At 37.9% G+C, this 26212-nt stretch overlaps 1 protein-coding gene across 3 annotated transcripts in view; it reads right to left on the bottom strand.

The window, feature by feature from the left end:
* Window positions 1–26212, bottom strand: part of DYM (dymeclin) — a 405816-nt gene that overhangs the window by 294982 nt on the left and 84622 nt on the right. For all 3 annotated transcript variants that reach the window (XM_025365065.1, XM_025365067.1, XM_025365066.1), the window contains one exon: window positions 17302–17374. In XM_025365065.1, coding sequence (XP_025220850.1) covers window positions 17302–17374 — 73 coding nt within the window. The remainder of the gene's footprint in view (window positions 1–17301; window positions 17375–26212) is intronic.

Here is a 26212-nt window from a genome sequence, read left to right as displayed (position 1 = left end):
GCTAAGCTGCTGTGACAAAGAGGTCTAAAGTTTAAGTAGTTAAAACAGGATCAAAGTTAATTTCTCTGCCATATCATAATCCAGAAAATAATCCAGATCAGGTAGGCTCTACTTAATAAGAATATGCAAGGCCCATGCTGGGAGGGAAGCTCTACTACCCTTTGCGTGTGCTTCAAAGTTTGTGCCAGTTGTCATAATTTCCCACCAAAGAGAAGGGGAAAAAAGGCGCTCCAAGGCAAGTCATTTCTTTTTTTCAAATGTAAAAGTAGCATATATCTCTTCTTCTGGTACATCCATAGCTAGCTGCAGGGGATCCTGATAAACGGCATCTCTACGTGGACAGCCATTGTCCAGCTAAACTGTAAATAAAGAAGATAAATTTGGGGGACTACTGACAACCTATCACAGGTGTGTTACAATTTTAAGTAAGAAGACCTCAACAAGGACTTGACATTTAAGCAAAGACTTGAAAGAAGCAAGGGGGCAAGGGAAGTGTCTTCCAAGTAGAGGGTCCAGCACACGCAGTCCCCAAGGTAGAAACATACCTAGTGCCTTTAACGAACAACAAAGAGGCCAGTAGGGCTAGAATAGAATGTGCAAGAAGAAAAGTAGTAAGAGACGAGGTTTAAAAAGGTAAAATTAAGTCAGCTTATAGATCCTTAAGCCTAAAAACTATAAAAGATGGATAAATGTAAATTGTTCAAAATTGTTTTATTAAAAAGTCATCATGACAAAAACAAAAATATCCTATAAGCAAGTAAATCAACAGGCAAACGGGAAAAAAAAATTTAAATTCTAACACAAAAAGCGTTTTAGAAAGATACAATAGGGGCAGCAATACAAACTGAGCAAAGGATATGAGCAAAAACAAATTAACAATGTCCATCAATGGCCGGGCACAGTGGCTCACGCCTGTAATCCCAGCACTTTGGGAGGCCGAGGCGGGTGGATCATGAGGTCAGGAGATCGAGACCATTCTGGCTAACATGGTGAAACCCTGTCTCTACCAAAAATATAAAAAATTAGCTGGGTGTGGTGGCAGGCACCTGTAGTCAGATGCTCTTTGACTGATAATGGAATTATGTCCCAATAAATCTACCGTGAGTTGAAAGTATCAAAAGCCAAAAATGCATTTAAATACCCTATTATAATTTAGCTTAGCTTACCTTAAACATGCTGGAACACTTAAATAAGCCTACAGTTGGGCAAAGTCATCTAACACAAAGCCTACTTTATAATAAAGTGTTGAATATTTCATGTAATTTATTGAATACTGTACTGAAAGTGTACTGAAAGTGAAAAATAAAATAGTTGTATAGGTACTTGAAGTACAGTTTCTACTGAATGCCTATCGCTTTCACACTATCGTAAATTCAAAAAATCATAAGTCAAATTATCATTAAGTTGGAGGTCATCTCTGTATTTGTGAAAAATTATAAGAAGTTGTTAAGTAAGAAACTAAGAATAGCAGTTAACTATGGAGGCCAATGGAAGGACTAGGAAGATGGGAGACAAGGATGAGAGGGAGACTGCTCATGTATACTTTTATGTGTTGGATTTTTGAATAATATAAATGCATCATCTATATAAAAATTAAGTTAATAACTAAAAACAGAAGATTGCCATAAATATTAAAAACTGAACTTTTATTAATTAAAACATAACACTGAAACAAAAGCAAAGAAAAAAAACACAGTTACCCAAATCACAAACAGTATGCTGTCACCGATTCAAAATTAAGAAAATTAGGGTCTGCTTCTAAGTATCTATTAACTCACTCTGTTAACTTTAATAAATAATTTCTCTGGGTCTCTTTTCTTATTTGTAAGTAAGTACACTGTGCAAGAAGACCTCTAATGTCATTTCCTCCTGCAACTTTCTATAATGCTGTCTCTAAAAAAGGAATTCAAAAGCAATGTTACATTTCTGTGAAGACAAAATTAAAAATACATTAATTGGGCTATCTTAAGTGCCAAATAATCAGGAAAAAGAGCCAGAGAGGCCAATACTTGAAAGAAACCAAAATTCTACCATGCTGAGTGTGGTGGTTTTTAGAAGATGAAAAATGTTTTAATCCAACAGATCTTTCTTGTTTTAATGTCCTCGTATAATCTTCAGAAGATTTTCATTACACAATCACCAAAACAAAGTCAACCTTAAAAAGCCAAAATACTGCTTTGGCTGCCATATTATCCCAAGAACTTTCCACCATCTGGTCTGGAAATGTCCTAGAACAAACTACTGCTGGAGCAAGTTATTAATTTCATGTGAAGAAAAAGAGACAGGCGCCATGACCCTGCACTGCTCTGCTAGGGCACAGTGGAACACTTGGATAAAGACAAAAGACTTCATGAAATGGGTGTTAGTGTTGGCTAAGGGCAGTCAATGAATACAGAGGAAAAAAAATCCTCCTTTTGCTTACTATTGGATAAGAAACCTGATGGTACTGTAAATGGAACATAAGTTTAATAAAAACAACTGTCAAGTTCAAAGGATTGAGACCAAAATTTAGAAATATCAATGCATGCCAACATGGAGATTCTAGGAGTCAAATACGGGGAAAGACTAAAAAATAATATGCTATAGAACAGATATTGTCAACAACAGTATGTTAGTATAATGGCCCGTTTTAAAAATTAACAAATCAAAGACATGGTAATACTCCTCATTTGTAAAAGTCTTAACACTAGAAGAAAGAGTGCTTGGCATTTGGGATTCAAGAAATGTGGATTTTAGTCTCAGAACTGCCACTCATTACCGTTATTGACCACATTACCTATCAACTTCATCATATATAAAAACTAAAGGGATGGATCACACAAATTAAAATATCCATTCCATTTTTTTATGATTTATTGAAGAAAGAAAAAAAAAAACGGGGAAAAAAAAAACAGGCCAAGCGCGGTGGCTCACGCCTGTAATCCCAGCACTTGGGAGGCCAAGCTGAGTGGATCACTTGAGGTCAAGAGATAGAAGCCATCCTGGCCAACATGGTGAAACTCCATCTCTACTAAAAATATAAAAATTAGCTGGGCATGGTGGTGCACACCTGTAATCCCAGCTACTCAGGAGGCTGAGGCAGGAGAATCACTTGAACCCAGGAGGTACAGGTTGCTGTGAGCCAAGATCACGCCACTGTACTCCAGCCTGGTAACTGAGACTCCTCAGAAGAAAAAAAAAAAAAAAAAGACCAGAATCAGTGGCTCACACCTATAATCTCAGAACTTTGGGAGGCCGAAGCAGGCAGATCACTTGAGCACAGCAGCTCGAGACCAGGCTGGCCAACATGGCGAAACCCCAACTCTACTAAAAATACAAAAAGTAGCCATGCATGGTGGTGGGCGCCTGTAATCCCAGCTACTGGGGAGGCTAAGGCACGAGAATCGCTTGAAACTGGGAGGTGGAGGTTGCAGTGAGCCAAGATCACGCCACTGCACTCCTGCCTGGGTGACAGAGTGAGACTCTATCTCAAAAAAAAAAAAAAAAAATCCATAAAATCATAAATATTAAAAACTGAACTTTTATAAACTTAAATGCTATACTGTATATGCAAAAAATGCATCAAACATTTAAAATATAGCCACAAATTTTCTTGAAATAAAGTTCAACACAAAAAAGAGTTATTAAAAATATTCTTAAAAACAAAAATTAAGATAGACTGACAGATTGATAAGATGGATACATAACAATAAAGCAAATATTCCAAAACTGTAACGAGTATAGAATTTATGGTGGGTAGGTATATGTCCAAAGTGTAATTAGGCCAACTCAAAATGTTGCATTCATAAAACATGGAATAATCAGAGAAAAAGAACCCTCACGAACTAAAAATGATTGTAAAATTTCATCAAATGTTAGAAATGGCTTTTAAAAATATTAAGAGATATTCAACTTCACTTACAATGAGAAAATGCACATAAGAATCACAATATAACTAGGCGCCATGGCTCACATCTGTCATCCCAAAACTTTGGGTGGCAAAGACAGAAAGAGACCAGTCTGGGTAACATAGCAAGACCTCATCTCTACTAAAAATTTAAAAAATTAGCTGGGCCTGGTGGCACACACCTGTAGTCCCAGCTGCGGGGGAAGTGGAGGAGGAAGGCTTGCTTGAGCCCAGGAGTTCGAGCTTGCAGTGAGCCGTGATCGCACCACTGTACTCCAACCTGGGTGACAGAGCGAGACCCTGTCTCAAAAAAATTTTAAAAAGGATCACAATATGATTTCAATTTTTAACTTACAAAAAGTTTTATAATATACTATATTTGCAAGGCTCTGCTAGAGGCTTTTGGTGGGACTATAATTGGTATAATCTTTTTCGGGAATAAATTGTTACCAAACTTATCACATCTTTATCAAAACTTAAAATGTGCACAATTAATGCCAACTCTAAAACACATATGATGTCTATATCTGTATATATTAAGTGAATTTATGTACATGAATATTCATTGGAGTGTTGTTTATAACAGTAAAAGACTGGAAATAAACTAAATTTTCATAAGAGACTGATTAAATTATGATATATTCAGACAATCCATAAATAGCTATAAAAAAATCAAAGTTGATCTATAGCTACTGACTGGGAAAAATCAAGTTAAAAGTGATAAAAGCAACTTACAGTATAGTCTGTGTGGCTGGTATCATTTTTATTTAAAAACACTTTTGGCTGAGCGCAGTCGCTCACATCTATAATGCCAGCACTTTGGGAGGCCAAGGTGGGAGGATCACGAGGTCAGGAGTTCGAGACCAGCCTGGCCAGCATGGTGAAACCCCATCTCTACTAAAAATACAAAACTAAACTGGGCGTGGTGGCAGGCGCCTGTAATCCCAGCTACCCAGGAGGCTGAGGCAGGAGAATCGTTTGAACCCGGGAGGCAGAGGTTACAGTGAGCCAAGATCTCGTCATTGCACACCACCCTAGGTGACAGGGTGGGACTCCGTCTCAAGAAAAACAAACAAACAAAAAAAACACTTTTTATGCTGTATGCTACGACTGGGAGAGGGACTAGAAGATTAGACAAAAAGGGTCCAAAGTGAGAAGATGACTTATTATATTCACTTTTATACTGCCTGATTTTTTTCCATGCGCACATATTACCTATTAAAAATAAATACTTTAGTACAGAAATTTTGATGAAAGACATCAAAAAATAAAAATCAAACAAATTTCCAGAAAGTTAGAATTTTTTTTAAAGATGTGAAAAGTTGAGATAAGACAGGTTAAATCTACAAAGTCCAGTATCTGACTTGAACATGAATTTTAGAGAGATTTTAAAAAAGAGGGAAGGGCCAGGTGCGGTGGCTCACACCTGTAATTCTAGCACTTTGGGAGGCTGAAGAGGGCAGAACACTTGAGGTCAGGAGTTCGAGACCAGACTGGCCAACATGGTGAAATCCCGGCTTTACTAAAAATACAACAATTAGCCAGAAATCGCTTGAACCTGGGAGGTGGAGGTTGCAGTGAGTCGAGATTGTGCCACTGCACTCCAGTCTGGGCAACAGAGCAAGACTCTATCTCAAAATAAATAAATAAATAATAAAAATAAATTTAAAAAGAGGGAAGAAATGCACAAAGAAATATTAAATAACACAAAAAACTGCCCACAGTTGAAGAACAAATATTTACTGACTAATAAGCAATCCATCAATGAAAAAATATCACCCACACTAACACATCACCATATTTCAGAATTCTAAAGACATACCCAAGATTCTAAAATCTTCCACAGAGAAAAAGAAAAAAAAAAACTGTACAGAGCAATGATAATCAGATGGCATCAGAATTTCCTCTAACAACACTAATAATAATATTAGGCAGTAATGGAATATCTTCAAAACTCTCGGGAATACTGATTCTCAATCAGAAACTCATAGCTAGCCTACCTATCATTCAAATGTAGACTTATAAGACATACAAGACAAATACATACAAATATAGACAAGTAAGGACTAATACTTTCTTCAAAAGCTACATGAGAATGTGCTACATAAAAACTGAGGAAATAAACCAAAAATGGCTTTAAAGAATATCAGACAACAGTGGAAGCCACCCAAGAAAATAGTGAGGAGGAATCCCAAATGACACAGCTATGTGATAGCCCTACAAAGCAACTAATGGTGTCAATGAGTAGTCCCAAGACTACACATATAACTTTCAAAAATTAGGCTAAAATAATAAAAAAAGAATGAAGTACTGATCCATGCCACAACTAGAATGAACCTTGAAAATATACTAAGTAAAACAATGCAAACACAAAAGACCATATGTCATATGATACAATTTGTATGAAATGTCCAGAATAGCCAAATTCCATAGAAACACAAAGTAGGCCGGTTTTGCTAGGGGCTGAGAAATGAAGAGTGACTGCTAATGGGTACATGGCTTCTGCTTGGGGTGCTGAAAAGGTTCTGGTATTAAATAATGGTGATGGTTGCACAATTTTGTGAATACACTAAAATCAATTAATTGTACAAGTTAGAAGACTGAATTTTGTGGCGTATGAATGCTATCTCAATAAAGCTTTATTTTTAAAAGTGAAGCTAAAGTAAAGGAAAAACATAAAAAGCTAAGAAATGTCATTAAATTCCAAGAAAAACAAAAACTTACATGAGAAAGTAGATCATGCTATACTTCTTGCCAAGTGGTTGTCAGGGACTGGGAGTTGGGGCACAGACTGACCACAAGGGAAACTAGGGAACTTGAGTTGAGAGGGATGTAATTGAATTGTTCTATATCATAAAACTTAAAAAAATAATAAAATAAAATAAAACCTCCTGTGACACTGGAGTGGATTTTTGTAGTTGAAGTTGACTCTTAAGGAATCAACTATGGATTATTTAGCAAAGTTTGATGCCCAAATAATTGACAGTATCTAGTAATTTACTTTGTTAAACTCTCCCTGTGCCTAAGTATATTACTGGGAGGGTCTGATTTTTTTTTAAAGCTTTTCAATACTCTTTATTGACGTACAATATATCTACTGCAAATTACAAGTACACATATTGCTTTCTCTATAAATTCTGATACTCTGTCATGCTGACAGATTTTGGGGAGGGAGTAAAATAGGTCCAAAACGTAGAAATGAAAAAGTTTCCAAAATCCTCCCTAGTCAGATCTTCATAGAGTAGTTTCATTAGCTGATTTAAAGTAAATTCTCAAAACAATAAATATACTAAAAGAAAATTAAAAACATATACACATTTCCAAGACACTTCTCCCATTTAGATTATCTATCCCGTAACTTAGCTCCAATAATGTTACAGGATTTACCTAGATGTCTTCTGATCTAGAAATTACTAATATTTTAAAACAATTAAGATACATAGTAAAAATTTAAGAGACGGAGAGTTCTGCCTTCTCATTATTTTTATTGAACCCAACTAATCCCTGCTCTTTGGCTTCCTTTTGTGTACTTCCTACAAAGAATATTCTTAAGTAAACTTGTCATCCTGGGGGAAAATAAGTAGATATAAAAGTACAGATAATACAAGTAAGAAGAGAAAAAAAAGAAACAGAACTGAATGAAGGGTGTGGGAAGTAGTATCTTCAATTTACAAAGGGAAAGCCAAGTGTTACTGCCTATATTTGAAGGAACAAAAAGACATATATTACACAGAAAAACTAAAAATGATAATTTAAATATAATAAAGGAATATAGCAAGGGAACAGGTGCAAGTAGACAGAAGGAGATAATCATCTGAGCAGACACCAATAAATAATTTAATGAATCAAAAAAGTGGCATACATTTACATTAAGAACCAAGAAAATGAAACACTTGGATATAAATCTAACAAAATATGTACAAAAGCTATATGAGCAAAACCATAAAACTATGACGAAAGAAATCACATAACTAAATAAATAGAAAGATATTCTATGTTCATGGATAGAAAGACTCAATATTGTCAAGATTCCTCTCAATGTGATCTACAGACGCAACACAATTCAAATCAAAACACCTGCAAGTCACTTTGTAGTAACTTGTAGTAACACAACAAACTGTTTCTGAAAAGCAAAAGGCCTATAAATACCAACACAAAATTGAAACAGCAGAACAAACTAAAAGGATTGGCATTATCCTTCAAGACCTATTATAAAGCTACAGTAATCAAGACAGCATGACAATGGCAAAAGAATAAATAGATCAACAGAACAGAACTGAGCACTCAGAAATAGACCCACATATAGTTAATTGGTCTTTGACAAAGGAGCAAAGACAGTATAATGGGGAAAGGTAGTCTCTTCAACCAGATGATGAAACAACTGGATATCCACATGCAAAAAAAGAGACAGATCTAAATACGAAATGCAAAACTATAAAACTAAAAAGATAAAACAGGAGAAAATCCAAATGACTTTGGGTATGGTGAGGACTTTTTGGATACAACACCAAAGGCACAATCCATGAAAGAAATTATTGATAGTAAGATTAAAATTTTAAAATTTAAAGTTTCCTACTCTGTGAAAGACATAATCCATGAAAAAAATAACTGATAGCAAAGGCCTCATTAAAATTAAAAATTTCTAGTCTGTGAAAGACACTGTGAAGAGAATGAAAAGAAATGCCACAGGCTGGGAGAAAACATTTGCAGAAGACATATCTGATAATGGATTGTTATCTAAAATATACAAAGAACTCTTAAAACTCAACAAGAACACAACCGAATTAAAAAGTGGACCAAAGACTAACAGATATATCATCAAAAAAGATACACAGATGGCAAGCAAGCATATGAAGAGATGCTCAACATCATACGTCATTAGGGAACTGCAAATTAAAACAATGAGATACCACTACACACCTATTCAAATGCCAGAATTTAAAACACTATCACCACCAAACGCTAACAAGGATGTGGAGCAACAGGAACTCTCATTCACTACTGGTGGGAATGGCAAAATTGGTACAGGCATTTTGGAAGACAGTTAAGCAGTTTCTTACAAAATTAAACATAATTTAACCATCATCCATTCATCTACTCTGTATGACAATGATAGATACATTTCACCATGCATTTGTCTAATCCCATAGAATATGAATTTCATGCATTTGTCTAATCCCATAGAATATAAATTTATTACAAAATTAAACATACTTTAACCATCATCCATTGATTTACTCTGTATATGACAATGATAGATACATTGATCAATACATTGATACACTGATACAATTGATACATTGACCAATAAACTGATAGATACAATTGATCTATCAATACATTGATAGATACATTGATAGATGTATCAAAGATAGATGTATCTATCAATGTATCGATATCTATATCTTTTGATATCGATATCTATTTATATCGATACATTGATATCTATCACAGATAGATGTGGCTGTATAGATATATCTATCAATAATTGATACATTGATAGATGATACATAGATGATACACTGATACATTGATAGATACAACTGACAGAATTGATACACTGATCAATATATTGATAGATACACTGTACACATTGTATCAATGACATAGATACATTTCATCATGCATTTGTCTAATCCCATAGAAAATAAACACCGACAGGGAACAATAAAGTAAACTATATTTGGGAGATAATCCAGTACCAATGCAGACTCATTAATTATAACAAATGTACTCCTCTGCTGACGGACACTGATGGGACAGGAGTACTGACTCATTAATTATAACAAATGTACTCCTCTTCTGACGGACACTGATGGGACAGGAGTACTGACTCATTAATTATAACAAATGTACTCCTCTGCTGACGGACACTGATGGGACAGGAGTACTCTATGTATGTGGGGTAGGCTTAACATTAATCACTGCAAATTTTAATTCTCCCAACAAACAACTAATTTTTTTTCTTTTTAATTCTGTACTTTCTGCTCAATTTTGTGGTGAACCTAAAATTTATCTCAAAACATTTAGTTTTGAGAGTAACTAAGACTTTTTTTTTCAAAATAATGGTATATTATTTAGAAATATAAAAGGTTCAATGAAGGTAAAGGTTTATATAAACCACCAGAACAGGTGAGAATTTAGAAGGGTTGTCTCTCAGGAGAAAACATTTAAAAAGGGATGAGAAAAATAATATTTGCTCTCATTATAAGCCTCTGTGCAATCTGACTTTGTCCCTAAACCATGTGCATACATATATGACCACTTAAAATTCAGCACCAATGACTACCAGAAGATATTCAAATGTAATATAATCTGGATTATGTCTGAAAAGAAATTACTCCGTAAAGAAAGAAGTTATGTGTCAGCAAAAAGAAAAAAGAAAAAAATCGATTGTTCATTGGGAGAATTAAAATTTGCAGTTATTAACATCAAATCACTTCATTCATATTTTGCTATACATGTATTAATAACAGCAAACAAAATTAACAGCAGCATTCAGTAACAATCTTGGTTTTTTACCAGAAAAAATTCTCTGAAGGCACCAGACATCAATTTTCAAACTAAAAAGCTATTGTGAACTTAATACATAATACTGTTTTGGTATCTGAAAATACTACAATCTTTGATTCACTGATTCAATCGATGCCTTAAATGCCTAATTCATTCAGAAAGCTATACTAGATGTTTACCTTGTAACACCTAAAACTTAAAATGCTGACTCACTGTAGTCACCCTCCAACCCCTCCCCTACCTTACGGCTAGATTCAGAGAAGCATTTTAGCATCAACATGCAGGGCTGTAGAAAGGCACTTTCCCAACAGCTAGGCCCTTCGTTGCCAACCACGGGTCTCTCCTATACCTTCACTCTCTTCCAACAACTTGGAGACTCCATAATAAAGAAACCATTTATGACTCTCTAGGTTCTTGAACCATCTACTCACTGTTTCCACCAAATGTTTTCAGTACTCAAATTTCCACAGCAGAACATCTAACCCAGTACTATTAATCTATAGGCCCAATAAATGTGCATTTTATATAATGTTATTACATTTTAGAAATGCTATAAACTGAATTTTATAAATAAGATTCTCAGTTTCACTCTCAAATATTTCCAAAATGTATTTTATAGAAATATTTCTAATAATTATATTCTTTTTTATATCTCAATAAACAGAGAACCCTAAAAATAATCAAACCTTTAGTCCTCTAACATTTGAGTCTTTGCTACATCAATGTAGCTTCTTTATCCCTAATATTCCACAAATCCTCTGCTCAACCTAATGTGCTTGTGATTCTCCAAATACATTATTCATACCTAAGAAGTCCCTATCCGGTTCTTTTCTGCCTCCTTAATGATTTAGCCAGTGCTAATCTGTTCAACTCCAAATGACTGTGGCATTTATCAAATGTTCCTCTCATCGGGGTATCTTTCTGTCTATCCAACTCTATGCTCTTCAAGAGTCACACCTTTCTGTGTTCAGGGTCTACTCCACTGTACACACATAGTATATTCACAATATGTTTTTGAGGATGACCTGAATTAAAAAAGAAATTATTATACTAAGAAGGAATAATCTAGGGACTACTGAGATACAAAGCCCATCGTCCCTAAATGGCCCCAGAATACTCAGCACTTATAACTAATTAATCTACTAGTTACTTAAACAATCTCAGGTGTTATTTCTCAGTGCTTCAGCTTCCAGTAGCCCCTTTCTACTATAAATGTCAGTAAGACACCCACTTGTTACAATGTGCCAACTACAAATGAGCCATTACACTTGCAGTGGAATATGCCTTAGTACAATACTGTTTCCATATAGGACTAGATGCTGAGAAACAAACAAACAAAATGCTTTAAGCACATTGAACAGGTTAGACCCTTACTAATTTACTCTGTAAAGAAATATTTGAGTCTACCATGTGCCAGGCTAACCTGAATATCACGGATGCAGCAGCAGTGAGCAAGCCAAAAGCTGCCACAAGAGCCCTTGTTTTCATGGAGCTTTCATTCTAGTTTTACTGGGAAAGTATGAGCAAGAGAGATAACAGATAATATGAAGAGAGTGAAAAGTGTTACGACAAAAAACAGGCCGGGTATGGTGGCTTTTGCCAGTAATCTCAGCACTTTAGGAGGCCAAGGCAGGAGGGTTGCTTGAGCCCAGAGTTCAAGGCCAGCCTGGGCACCATAGCAAGACTTCATCTCTACAAATAATTTTAAAAATTAGTCAGGCAGTCAGGAATGGTGGCACACACCTGTGGCCCCAGATACTCGAGAGTCTGAGATGGGAGAATTGCTTGAGCCTGGGCAGTTGAGGCTATACTGAGCCATGATTGCACCACTGCCCTCCAGGCTGGGTGACAGAGTGGGAATCCCATCTCAAAAAAAAAAAAAAAAAAAGGTAAGTAAATAAATAACACATGAAAAAAGGACAGAGAATGAGAGGGGAGCTATTTTCAGGTAGGTGGTCAAAGGTACTCCATAGGGTAGTCAAGGTGGCCATTTCTAAAGAAACAAAACTTGAAGCAGATGAAAGCTTGAAGGAGGTTAGAATGTGAGCCACGCAAATATCTAAAGGCAGATAGACTGCAGAAGGAAAGAAGGCAAGGCCCTAGACACAGCATGGACTGGCATGCTCCACATCAGCAGGACCACCAGCGAGGGTCAGCGGATGACATCCGATAATCCCCTGTACCCGACAAGTCACAGTACACAAATAGATACACACTCCCTGAAAAAGGCAGTGAAAGCAATTAATTATGAAAACCTCATCTTTATCAATCTGTACCTTACGAATAAAACTAAAAATGTTTTCTTAGATTAAATTATAATTGACAAATCTGTAAATCAGGGCCAGGCTAAAAATTAAACAGTCCTCAATGAGTTCACAGGTTCATAAGAAAGACCACAGAAATGGATCCCAGAGAAAAGAGGCTGTATTTTGGGTCTGAGGCCAATAGAAAAACGCCTACCCTGAGCAGAGCTGCCCAGAGTGGTGGCACTAGTGAGAAGGGGTGGAGCCTGTGCTTGACACTGACGTCATCATGTACAGCTAAGAGCCACATATTTGCTGAAAAATGACAGTAATAAAAACAGATACAAAGACAAGGGGAAAAAAATCTAATTTGAGTCCTCAAAATAACTTCCATTTATTAACAAAACGGCATCACAAGTAGCCCCGAAAATACAAGGATGGGTCTATACAGCATCACTGCTTCTGCGGCTACGGCCCCGCCCGACTCCACCACTCGGTTGGTTCCCACAAGTCTCATTCAGCCCTTATAGTAACACCATGAGAACCCAGACAGTGTCACAAATTCCAAGCGCTGGGCTTTTACCTCTGGCTTACCTACCCACATTCTTTCTGTTAGAACACTCCATATTAGTGTCTTGAGGAAAACACCTTTATCTTTATTACTTTCCTGTTTACTTCACCGAGACACAGGGAAGGTATAAAAATCAAAGGCAAGGTTTTGCTTTTGACAGATTTATTTAAATTCTAGTGGGATCGATCCAAAATACACTGAAAAATGTCAAGTCCATGCAGAACTTAATCTTTATTTTAAATATATAAATGCTGAGAGCTATGGAGTTAAGGAAGGATTCCTGAAAGATGAACAATTTTAATGAAGATTAGTACCTCCGTGAATTAATATTTTATCAAGGAATCCAAAGTGTCTGAGAAACAGTAGCCAATAACTACTTAAAAGTCAATCTTCATTACAAATGAACTCCTACAAAGATCACTGTAATGAACTTCCGGGAGTTTATTTCAACTACTGCCACTGATCCTATTCTCTTCATAATGAGGTATCATTTACATTTTAGTTTACAGATCTCTAAATAAATATATAGCATACATATACATATGTATGGTAACCCCTTTGCTCTCAATATTAACAGAATGATTTTAAAAGTCTCATAAGAAACATTTACGCTAGTTTTGAATTACCCTCAGTGGCCATTAAAATTAGTTTCATCTTGTTATTCACCTGCTAATGCAGCACAGGATGAATTACCAATGTGAAATGTGAAACGTTTATGGCACTTCTGATGATGTTCAGGTGTGAGAGCATTCCTGGTTTGCATATATTCCTATTTCCTCTCAAATTATACATTGATCCATAATACTGCACTACAGTTAGAGGAAATGAAACATTCAAAGAGTAGTTTGGTTTCACATGGAAACCGTTACCAAGACAAACCTTCTTGTAGGATGGAGTTCCAAGAACATTAAATCATCAGAAATTGTTTCAGCAGCTGGTTAAAGCTCAGTGTACATAATAGGAGACAACTGGCTAGCTGTGCATTTTCAGTTAATTTAAAAGGTATAAACACATTAAAACACTGAAATGTTTGATATATTACAACACAATCGGCTTGTTCCTCAAGAGTGTTTAAATGGCTGCTGTATTCATTGTGTTTGGAGCCAATTTACTATCTAAAGGTATTTACTGTTTCCATCCCCCTGAATGTCACCAAAACATTTTATCAATAAAGGCAACAACAACAAAAGAGTGTACACATTTAGGATATGTACTAAATTCCTGGTATTGTGTTATTAAAAAAAAAATATTTAGGGCCAAGCGTGGTGGCTCACGCCTATAATCCCAGCACTTTGGGAGGCCGAGGCGGCAGATCACATGAGGTCAGGAGTTTGAGACCAGCCTGGCCAACATGGTGAAACCCCATCTCTACTAAAAATACAAAAATTAGCTGGGTGTGATGGTGCTTGCCTGTAATCCCAGCTACTTGGGAGGCTGAGGCAGAACAATTGCTTCAACCCAGGAGGCAGAGGTTGCAGTGAGCTGAGATCGCGCCACTGCACTCTAGCCTGGGCAACAGAGTAAGACTCCATCTCAAAAAAAAAAAAAAAAAGAAAAATTAGAGGTGGTGCTACTTGTAAAATTACATCAGGAACACATGAAGCACTCCACACACCATGACAAAGAAACAGCACACAGTATATGTGTTTCCCTTCCCTGATCTGACCACATGTAAAAGAAACCTAACCACAGTGGCCTAAGCAAGATAGGTATCTATTTTTCTCATGTAAGAGGAAACCCAAAGTATGGGATCCAGGGCCCATGTAATAGTTTCATAATGTCACCAATATCCCATGCTCCCAGGACACTATTCTTTGCATGCAATGCTCATTAACATAGTTTCAAGACAGCCTAAGCATTGCCTCCACATTCCAGGAAGGAAGGGAGAGCAACAAGCAAAAGGCTGGAGTGGATATGCTCCGCAAGTTCATGATTTCTGCTCACATATACTTGATCCAAACTATGTCACATGGTCACATGGAACCACCAAAGTGTCTGAAAAACAAATCTGGGCACACAGCACCACTCTAAACAATACTGGAGTTCTGTCAGAATGGAATGGGAGAAAGGATGGCATGCATGTGTCTGCTGCAGGAGCTCCGGTTGAATGGGAAATTGTCCCATTTCCTTCCCTAGGCGATGACTCTTCAGTTGTCTCAGCCTAATTTCCCAGGTGCATACCATGAGACCATATCATGACGGGGGTTGGTGGTTCTCACTTCGAAGACTATATTAAAATTCTAGATGTTGCATTCATGTACAACAGCAGCTTGCAGCCTATTTTCTCACAAATATCTGTCTTTCCTTTTGGCGCCATAGATAAAGAGCACATTTCCAATTATATCCCCATGTAGACTGAGATTCTGTCATGAGAAACAGTAAAATCTACTTTTTTATTTCAAAAATAATTCCTTTTATATAGGCATTTTCAACAGGAGATGTAAACTCTTTCTACAGAGGTAAGTAAACATCTTCATAGATACAATAATAATGGTTTGTGGTCCTCTAAAGGGCTGTAGGACATAAACAGATATTCAGTGTGTCTGGGGACTCAAATTTCATTAAGTGGGAGAGGCAATTATGAAAGAAATGTCAAACAAGGCTTCTCAGGTAGAAAATATTTTTAAAAATTTTTTTTATTTTTATTTTTATTATTTTTATTTTTTTTGTGACATAGTCTCACTCTCTAGCCCATGCAGGAGTGCAGTGGCGCAATCTCAACTCACCGCAACCTCCACCTCCCCAACCTTGGTTCAAGCGATTCTCCTGCGTCAGCCTCCCTAGTAGCTGGGATTACAGGCATGCACCACCATGCCCAGCTAATTTTTGTATTTTTAGTAGAGACGGGGTTTCACCATGTTGGCCAGGCTGGTCTTGAAGTCCTGACCTCATGATCCGCCCGCCTCGGCCTCTCAAAGTGCTGGGATTACAGGTGTGAGTCACTGCGCCTGGTCTAATTTTGTTTTTTTTAAAGTAAAGACAGGGTCTCACTATACTGCCCAGGCTGGTCTCCAACTCCTGCATCCAAGCAATACACTTGCCTCAGGCTCCCAAAGTGCTGGGATTATAGGCGTGAGACACTGCACCTGGCCAATAATTTTTTTTAAAGGTTGAGAATCACTGCTTTAAAAGTAACAAATGAGGCCAGGCACGGTGGCTAATACCTGTAATCCAGGCACTTTGGGAGGCTGAGGTCAGAGGATCACTTGAGGCTGGGAGTTCGACACTATCCTGGCCAACACAGTGAGGCCCTGTCTCTATTTTAAATTTTAAAAAGTAACAAACGAGATGAACATTTTGAATCATATAGGAATTGCGTTGAGCTGCAGTGACAGAAGCCCAGTTACAGCAGTGTTAACTAATAAGGGTCTACTTCTGTCACATGAGAAGTCCAGGATGAAAAAAGGTGGTGCTGGTAGTTGTTGACTTTGGTTTAGCAGCTCAATGACATCAAAACAGAATTTTCTGTGAGTCTCTTGGTTCATGGTGCCAAGAAGGCTGTACAACTCAAAAGACTGTCCACATTCCAGACAGCAGGAGAAAGGGCTGTCAAGAGAAAAAAGATATGCCTCCTAGCTGACTCAAGCAGTTCCTTTTAGAGAGCTTTACTCAGAGATCTCATTGGAGGACCTTCCTCCACATCTCACTGACTATGCCTAGCATCAAAGAAGGCTGGAAATGAAAATCTGGCTTCACCAAAAGAGGCTGGAAACACAATCAAGAAGTCAGGAAGATAAGGAGAACTCAACTCACTGTGTCTACCATAATATGAAGTAGATTCAAATTGCTTCTCTCTTAAAATGTTGTTTCCAAAGATCTATAAGCTCTCTTAATACAGAGATTAATTCCGTGCCTACAATATTCTTAAGATAGTTTCACTATTTCCCCCTTAACAACATAACATTTTTGTTTTGACGATGAATAGCCAGTCTAAATATTAGGCAGAAAGAAAAGAACTCTGGATATAGAATCCTTAAAAGGCACACATATAAGTACTACACCAGGACCCACAAACTCCGCAACATGATCAATGATGATCTGCCACATACAAAGAAGATAAAACAAATCCTGGCCTAGCCGGAACTTACAAGAGTGGAATATCAGTGATTAACTGCATCAAACAGCACAGCAATTCTTCCAAAAGATCTTCTGAGTCAGAACCTGGTAAGACACACAAAAAGATTTTTTTTTTTAACAAAGTACACAGTAGAATACAGTTGTTTAGAAGTTACATTTTCATTCCTAATGAGAATATGAACAGTTATCATTATATAAACTCAGTCATTAATGTTCACCTCTGATTAAAATCCAAACCATGAACAGGTTAGCATCTATCATAATCTTAATCTAGTATAGGACCTTTCAACACCTCTATAGTAACATAGCTTTTAAAGCTTGAAGGTACTTAATGCTCCTGTATGCCAGTAGTTGTCAGATTTTTTATACTGCACTGTGTTTCTTTCAATGAAATCTTACATTAAAGCCAAATATATGAAACAGATAAAAATCAAGCTGCTCTCACTCCTTTGTTTGAAGCAGGGGTAGAGGACTTTTATCCCTCCCTCCCCAACAAATATCTGGCTTTACCCTTGATTTCTTGATGGGTTCTCAAGGTACCTTTTATGAACCTCTGGAGCTCCACAGATCGTAGACCGAACCCCATTAAAGAGGCCAACCTCCTCTTTACAGACAATGAGTCAAAGGTAAAAGGGCTTTCCGAAGTCAAAGAATAAATAAGTGGCAAAGGCAGAATGCAAATTACCATTCCAATGGAAATGTTCCCCTATCCCAAACTACTGCAAGTAACTGACCTCCAAATTCCCAAAGTCAGTCAGTATCTTATGTGACTTCTGCTCTTGGACATTACTGACACCTCCTCCTTCAGGAAATTCCTTCTTTTCTCAGTTCCTATAATACCTTATTTTTAACAAACTTCTTTTTCTATTTCTTCCCAGTGTCTGCTTCCTCAAAATACCTTTCAACTATTGGCATGTTCCCCAGAGTTCTACCATTGTCGTGCTTTTTTGTTCATTATCTCATCACCACAGTTCAGCTAAACAAGTTTACTAAATTAAAACTCACTCCTGGGCCAGGTGTGGTGGCTCACACCTATAATCCCAGCACTTTGTGAGGCCAAGGCAGGTAGATCACCTGAGGTCAGGAGTTCGAGACCAGCCTGGCCAACATAGTGAAACCTCACCTCTACTAAAAATATAAAAATTAGTCCAGCATGGTGGCGCACGCCTGTGGTCCCAGCTACTCAGGAGGCTGAGGCAGGAGAATTGCTTGAACCCAGGAGGAAGAGGCTGCAGTGAACTGAGGTCGCGCCACAGCACTCCAGCCTGGGCAACAAAGCGAGACTGTGTCTCAAAAAAAAAAAAAAAAAAAAAGAAAGAAAGAAAACTGACTCCTGGACTCCTTTAACCTTCATGACTAGTTAGTATTTAGTTCCAATTTTACTCCTCTGCAATCCGAACTCCAGGTTACAATCAGAGAGAGCTAACTAAACTCTATCCTTTCACTCTCCTGGCTTAGGTCTTTTCAATTACTTTAAGCTGATTAATATATACCAAAAAAATTCCATGCTCCAAAGTACAGCATGCCAGATTCTTGGAGATATAGTTCCCTTATCCCTTTGTACCTTTATCTCCCTCCAGTACTGCAGTGTATATTCCAGCAATGCCAAGCTATCTGCTACATGCCATTTCACACCTCAGTAACATTCCCTCTGCCCGGAATAGCCTCCAACAATAAAAATCTAATTTTTAAAAAGCCCATCTGTATCCATCTGAACCATGCTAAGTTTCATCTCCTCCATGAAACCCACTCCCTTGCCTCACCCTGAATAATCTATAAAGTATCTATGCCTCGTTCATGCCTCTTGCATTGCATATGTTGGTTACATTATGCCATCATTTTTTGTCTACGAGCAAGCAGGCCCCTACTGGACTCTATCCGAGCTTGCACATAATATGTACTCAATACAATTTGCTGAACTGAGCCCAGGTATCTCAGAAAAAATCCAGCAGGTAATTGCAAAGCATCAAAGCACTTGGAGTCTCAAAAAAAAGTTTAGCAATTTCTTTTCTAGGCCACAATATCACCTAGCATTCAGAAATTATAAAGAAATTTCATCCTGCTTTGCCACAAAAAGAACTGGCATAGTAACCCCATGAGAGGTAAGTACAAATCTTGAAAAGAATATTAAATCATGCTGAACACACCAATCAATGCTAAAAAGGACACACGGCAAGACCCAAGTTCAACAACCAAATTAAATCTCACTCCAAGAACCATCGGGCTTGGCTCTATTATTAGTGAAAAAAATAAAATAAGAGAGTAAGTCACACTTGTCTCTGGGACTGCATGGTTAGTTACCAGATCTAACTAAAATCCCTCTCATTGCCAAGGCTGCCCAACATAACTCAAGTTAACAACCTACTCCAACAAGTTGATTTGTTGGTATATAATATATACTCAATATATGTTTGCTAAACAGTCACTCCTTAACTCATTCTACAGGATGTAGTGTCCCAGGCCCAAGAAAGAACACTTAAAATCGCTCAGTGATTCCCTAAGGAACATTTCAGACCAAATGCCAGTTTAATAACACCCCTGTTCAGCCAAGCAGCCAGCATAGTTTTTTAATTACGGAAGGTGAGAGACCAAGTATTCAGGAACCACAGATGGTGCCTGATTTGATTTTTTAACTTCCAGGGGTATAAAAACATCTAATTTTTACATATTCAAATGATGACAAGGATTCTCTATTCAACTCCATGTGCCACTCAAATCACGACCTCAGCCAAATTTACATTTGGGTCAATTAAGGAGTATACACACAGCTTTGTTATCAATCTAATAAAATAATGAAGATGATAAATACATTTCATACAAGTAAAATATAATATTTCAAGGCTAAAGCTCTAACAAAAGACAATAAGCAATATCCAGCTGAAATATCTTGACTTCCATTCCCAAAAAAAAAAAATTCCTCAGAATTCTAAATTCTTGCTTCTCAGCTAATATAGAAGTAAATAATTGTATTTTAAGTGAAGAGTGACAAGATTTGACTGCTTACTAGGTTTGACATCAAGCAAGCCATTCATATTGCATTATTTCCTTTCCCAACTAGCACTTATATCACCTTAGCTTTCTTATAAGGCCAAATATCTTCCTTAGTTCCAAAAAATAAATATAAACTCACCTACAAAAAGTATAGTAACACATTCAAGCATTTCATGCAGTAAAGAGAATCTTAAAAATTCTTGAAATTTGCAGGTCAATGACAAAATAAACTGAGGTTCTTTGAGCAAAGGTCTTTGCAAAGATTCAGTGTGTTTACTGTATTGTGAAGTTTTATAACTTATAGAGCACATTTCTCTCCTAAGAGTTCTCTCTCAATGCTGGGCACAGTGGCACATGCTATAGTCCCAGCTACTCAGGAGGTTGAGGCAGGAGGATCTCTTGAGCCCAGGAGTTGGAGGCCAGCTTGGGTAACATAGCAAGACCCTGACTGTTAAAACAAACAAACAAACCAGAATTCTCCCTTAAAGAGTTTTAAATTACCACAATAGCTCCAGACAAATATTTTAGTATTTTAAGTCTTAGTTTCTGTAAGATCACATTAACAGCATTTACCGAGTACTCTACCCTTGGACAGGCATTGTGATGAGCACTTTATATTCAATGTCATGTTAACGTTAACCCTGACAATAACTCTTGATGAATAGTTAATGATTATGATAATCATTTTATAGATGAAGACATCAAGGCTCAGGTTAGTTTAATTAGAGTAAGGGGTAGAATCCAGATTTGAACTCAAATCTATACTCTCAAGGGAAAAAATTAAAAGGAAAATATCCTTTAAATTATTTTTAAAGATATGTTTCTATACAAAGTTGGGGGAAACTATTCAACCAATTCATGTTTCACTGAACATTGTAAATACAAAACCCCGAGTACTACAGGCCCAGTTAGGAGGGAGACATCTGAAGTACTACGTATTAGTTTATACATCAGGATGACACACAATGTATTTATCAACACATACTAGAAGTTCTTGACTCCTTCAAAATCCAATGTACAAATAATCTAAAACAATGAATAAATATAAGCTATTATCATCTGTATTGTGCAGAACAAGGTCACTAAAATCCCAGCCCTATCCCTGGAACGCTCTCATTCTAAAGCCCCACTGCTCTAGTCCCTATGAACTTCACCAAGGGAAGGAGTAGACAAGCGAGATGATATCTAGGGTCCTTTAAGGTTCTAATAATCTATACCCAAAATTAAGCGGCAGTCCCTGTTAGTTCATTCTATCCGGCATCCATTCAGCACCATGTGCTGAGATAGCACTCTCATTTTGTCCTTAGGGAGAGAACCAGAGAACGGTACAATACTGTCCTAATCAAAGGCCTTCCATCACAGTAGGAGGGGAAGGGAAGACAGCAAAAAAATTGTTTTTAAAAAGCGCTCATTGATCATTAGAAAACAAAGCAACCAGAAAAATAAAACATATGGATTTAAATCAGAATATATATAGTCATTAAAAGAAATGTTAAAAGAGTTTTGTCTTTGTTTTCTTTGCATTCAGAAGGTTGAACTGCCAGTTTTTTAATGCTCCCCAAAATTACACTGTGCCAAATACAAGTACTAAAAACTTAATCGAATAGGGCTGTACTCCAAAAACAGGTTAACAGAGTACCTTAGAAGTTCAGAATAAAACTGGCTTCCTTAAAATGGAAGACACATAATTAGATTATATTCATTAAAAACTTATATTCAGAAAATGAAAGACTCATGGTAGAGTCTAGGTTTTTGCCACTTTAATAGTGAAACTAACATTGAAGTTATTCTAAAATATTCTAAAATATTAGATTTAAACTTCTAATTAGCAACACCAAAATGTCTCTTGTAGGTTAATCATAAAGATGAAATGCAAAAGGACTCTTTTAAAAAGAAAAGTGATCTGTGTTTCAGTGCACTACAATATTTATAAGCTTGTGTCCTATACCATTCAAATCAAATCGATAATAATTCTGGTTGACTGCTATTATTTTGGTCAAACAGAAATGTTTCTAATTACCCTAAAAGATAATATACTCTACCAGGTTTGATTATAAAATGTGCCTATTAGAAAAGTTTAATTGATTTTGTTCCACTAATAATATAAGGGAAAGAAAGGGAGAGAAGAGACAGAAATATTACAAAACAATTACACCTATTATATGACCAAAGAACAGTTCAGGAATTCCTAGAGGCACTTTCGTTTTTCTGCAGAGACCGATTACAAGTCATATATTACAAGTCAATATTTTAAAGGATTAAGTCCATGCTTTCTTTTTTCTCTGAGCCACATTTTTCCACATGGGTTTGTTTATTGCTTTGCTTACCTATAAGGTTAAATTATTAAATTTGCTATTTAAACAAACAAAGCAAATTTATACTATACAAATTTGGGTTTACCTCCTGAGCTACCGCCTGCCCTGGTCTCTAGGGCCCAGTTCCAGCAGAGAAAGGAGAGCAGGGAACCTGCTGCCGTGGCAGCCAAAGCACCTGAGCCATCTGGAAAAACAAAGCTAGCTTCACAGGACTCACTGCCATCGAGTTTGGCAAAACAAATATGCCACAGGTTTTTAGGGTGATTCCAAAGAAAGAGTTTCAAAAATGTTTTAAGCCTGGGGAGAATGGAAAGGAAACTGCTTGTGTTAGAGAGGGGGTAATTAACAAATTTTAAATATACTTCCACAAATTTCCTATCTTGTATCTTTTTTTTGTTTTGTTTTGATCTCTCACAAGTCAGCCGTTGCCTTCACTGTTTGGAATCCTTGGCTCTCCACTGACCCACCAGCGTGAGGCCACTGCTGACTGGAAGCGTGGTGTGCACAGGCAGAGCCTGCCAAACAGCGGTTCCCACTGGAGGGCTTTGGGCTGCTTCAATGGGGCCACTGAAATGTAAGCCATTTCCCCGTTTTGGTTCATTTTCTCTATAAGAGTATCACTAATCTGGCAGGAAAGGGAATAGGGTGGGTAAAATCCTGGTGCCAGCATTCTGGCAGCCAAGTCAAGACACCTTACTCTTCCATATGTGGCCTTTCCACTGAGCCCTGGTCTCAGTAGGCCACCCTCCTTCCTCAGTGCCTGAGAGTTCACTCAGGAGGCTCTCTGAGTTCAGCCTCTACGGATAACAGATCTGTAGTATTAAATTGGAAAGGGGGGTGGCCTCCTGACTGTATGGCAAGGGACAGAACCTTGGACAGAACTGCTTCTTCCTACCAAGCCGGAATGCCTTCAGAGACACCTGGCACTTCTAATTCCTAAGCCTTTCCAGGGTTCTGGAGTGAGAACTGGCTTTTTTTCTGGAGTTCTCCAACCCTGAAGCCATTTAGCTTTCAGCTTTCACAGATCAGTGAAGCTCATCATTACTCCATTTTTACTCCATTTTCCAACTTTCAAAATGTTATTAACATTGTGTTCCCCTCTCTTCCTCAATCTAATAAATTCACGACTTTTTAAAAGTCCCTTTGCTGATATTTTATTGGAGTTCCAGGAGAAAGCAAACACGCATGTTTAATCCACTATGCTTGAGAGCAAGTCCCACAAAATAATTTTTTAAAAATAAATTTATATTGAACTGTTTGATGCCATGGAAGTGCCATCAAAGCCAGGCTTTTGCTTGGCCTTGTCGAGTCCTGTCTCTTTCCTACTCTCTACAAAGCTGTACTCATGGGTTATGCAGTGTCTTGGGCCTACGCACCTCACTCGCCCCAGGTCTGGGCAGCTGATCTGCTGCCTCCCTCCCCTCAGTGCTCGCAGAGCTGCCCACTGCACCACAGGTGGTAATCTCTTTGAAAACAGGACTAATGCTGGGCGCAGTGGCTCATGCCTATAATCCCAGCACTTTGGGAGGCCGAGGGGGGCGGACCACTTGAGGTCAGGAGTTCAAGACCAGCCTGGCCAGCATGGTGAAACCCCGTCTCTACTAAAAACACATAAATCAGCTGGGCATGGTGGCCCACACCTGTAATCCCAGCTACTTGGGGGGCTGAGGCAGGAGAATCGCTTGAACCTGGGAGGCGGAGGTTGCAATGAGCTGAGGTCACGCCACTGCACTCCAGCCTAGGCAACAAGAGCGAAACTCCATCTCAGAAAAAAAAAAAAAAAAAAAACCAGGACTAACTCCCTCTCTGGGCTCTTCATCCTAGCACCTCCTACTCCCCTGGACCTTCCTTTCAGCTTTATTTCCCACCACTCCCACTTAGTTGCTTTTATCTTCAGCCTCTAAATCTCCAAAGTCTTCTTCCCTCATTTAAAAAAAATATATTTGTAAAGAAACTATAGCCAGGTGCAGTGGCTCACACCTGTAATCCCAGCACTTTGGAAGGCCAAGGCAGGTGGATCTCTTGAGGTCAGGGTTTGGGACCAGCCTGGCCAACATGGTGAAACCCTGTCTCTACTAGAAATATAAAAATCAGCGGGACATGGTGGCATGCGCCTGTGATTCCCAGCTACTCAGGAGGCTAAGGCAGGAGAATCACTTGAACCCAGGAGGTGGAGGCTGCATCGAGCCAAAATCATGCCACTGCACTCCAGCCTGGGCAACAGAGCGAGACTCTGTCTCCAAAGAATAAAAGAAAGAAAAAGAAAAAGACACTATCACTGCAGCATGGTGGAGTAGTTACTCCAATGAGCCCTCCTATACAAAACATCTAGTTCTTGGCTAAAATAACACTTTTTAGTGCATTGATGGGCTTCCAGAATGTAAAGCAAATTTCTAAGGACTCCAACCCTATAACCAAAAGAACCTACAAGCAAATAAATGGACTTTAATCCAGAGTAAAACACTGAGCAGTAAGCAAACTCTAAGGTACGTAACCCAGAAGACGAATGCCAGTTAGAATGGAGCCCACTACAGGGAGACTAAGCCTCAGTCAGTGGCAAGGAATGGGGCCTGAACCTGAGACTCCATATTAAGTCAAGAATTGCTGCAGGAAGCTAACATGGCATCAGATGTTACAGCCCCTGGATCCCTTTAGAAGCAAATGCAAATCTCTCCCTTATTTGGAGCCTCAAATAAGATCAAACACGGCTAGGTGCGGTGGCTCATGCCTATAATCCCAGCGCTTTGGAAGGCCAAGGCAGGAGGATTGCTTGAGGCCAGGAATTCGAGACCAGCCCGGGCAACATAGTGAGACCCCATCTCTACCAAAAATTATCTTTAAAGATTAGCCAGGCTTGATGGTATGTGCCTGTAGCCCTAGCTATTCAGGAGGCTGAGGCTTCAGGGAGCTGTGACTATGCCACTGCACTCCAGGATGAGTGACAGAAACTCTGTCTCAAAAAAAAAAAAAAAAATACAATCAATGTCATCAAATACATAAGGAAACAAGCCATGAGAAGTGTTTCCAAAAACAAACAACAGATTTAGGCCCTTAAGGACTTAAAATATTGGATTTATAAGACACAAAATGTAAAATAAATATCAGTATTACCTTGGCAAGAGGAAAGAAAAACTCACATTGAAGGCCAAAGGAAAATGGAAACAAGTTTGTATTACTTCATAGTTTTGCCTAGGGCTGGTTTTGTCCCCTTTGACTGACTCTCAAAAGGCATGGACTAATGGAAAGAGCTATCCTCATATAATAATACAAATTCTCTCTAACAATCTGCTACCACATCATACGTAGCCTATGGGAAAATGTTCAAATACAAAATCCTCACAAATTTAGATTACAAACTAAGAGCTTACTGACACATTACTCTCATAAAGACTGCTTCACTGAAAATGCCAGCAATATCCATGTGATCACAGCAGTATTACAATGGATTGGAATAAAGAAAAAAATGCTGTGTGTGGAATAAGCCAACATACCTAAGATGCCTCAGTTGACTTCGCTCAATTGTTTGCAGATGGCCCTCCACTTTTGTAAATTCGACCTTCAAACAACCTGTACCACTGTATATTATTGACCCCAAACAGTCTTTCATATACCTAAA

The sequence above is a fragment of the Theropithecus gelada genome, chromosome 18 (assembly GCF_003255815.1).
Source record: "Theropithecus gelada isolate Dixy chromosome 18, Tgel_1.0, whole genome shotgun sequence".
Classification (NCBI taxonomy): domain Eukaryota; kingdom Metazoa; phylum Chordata; class Mammalia; order Primates; family Cercopithecidae; genus Theropithecus; species Theropithecus gelada.
The sequence above is the reverse complement of the archived record's forward strand: the minus strand, read 5'-3'. Positions and strand labels throughout refer to the sequence as shown.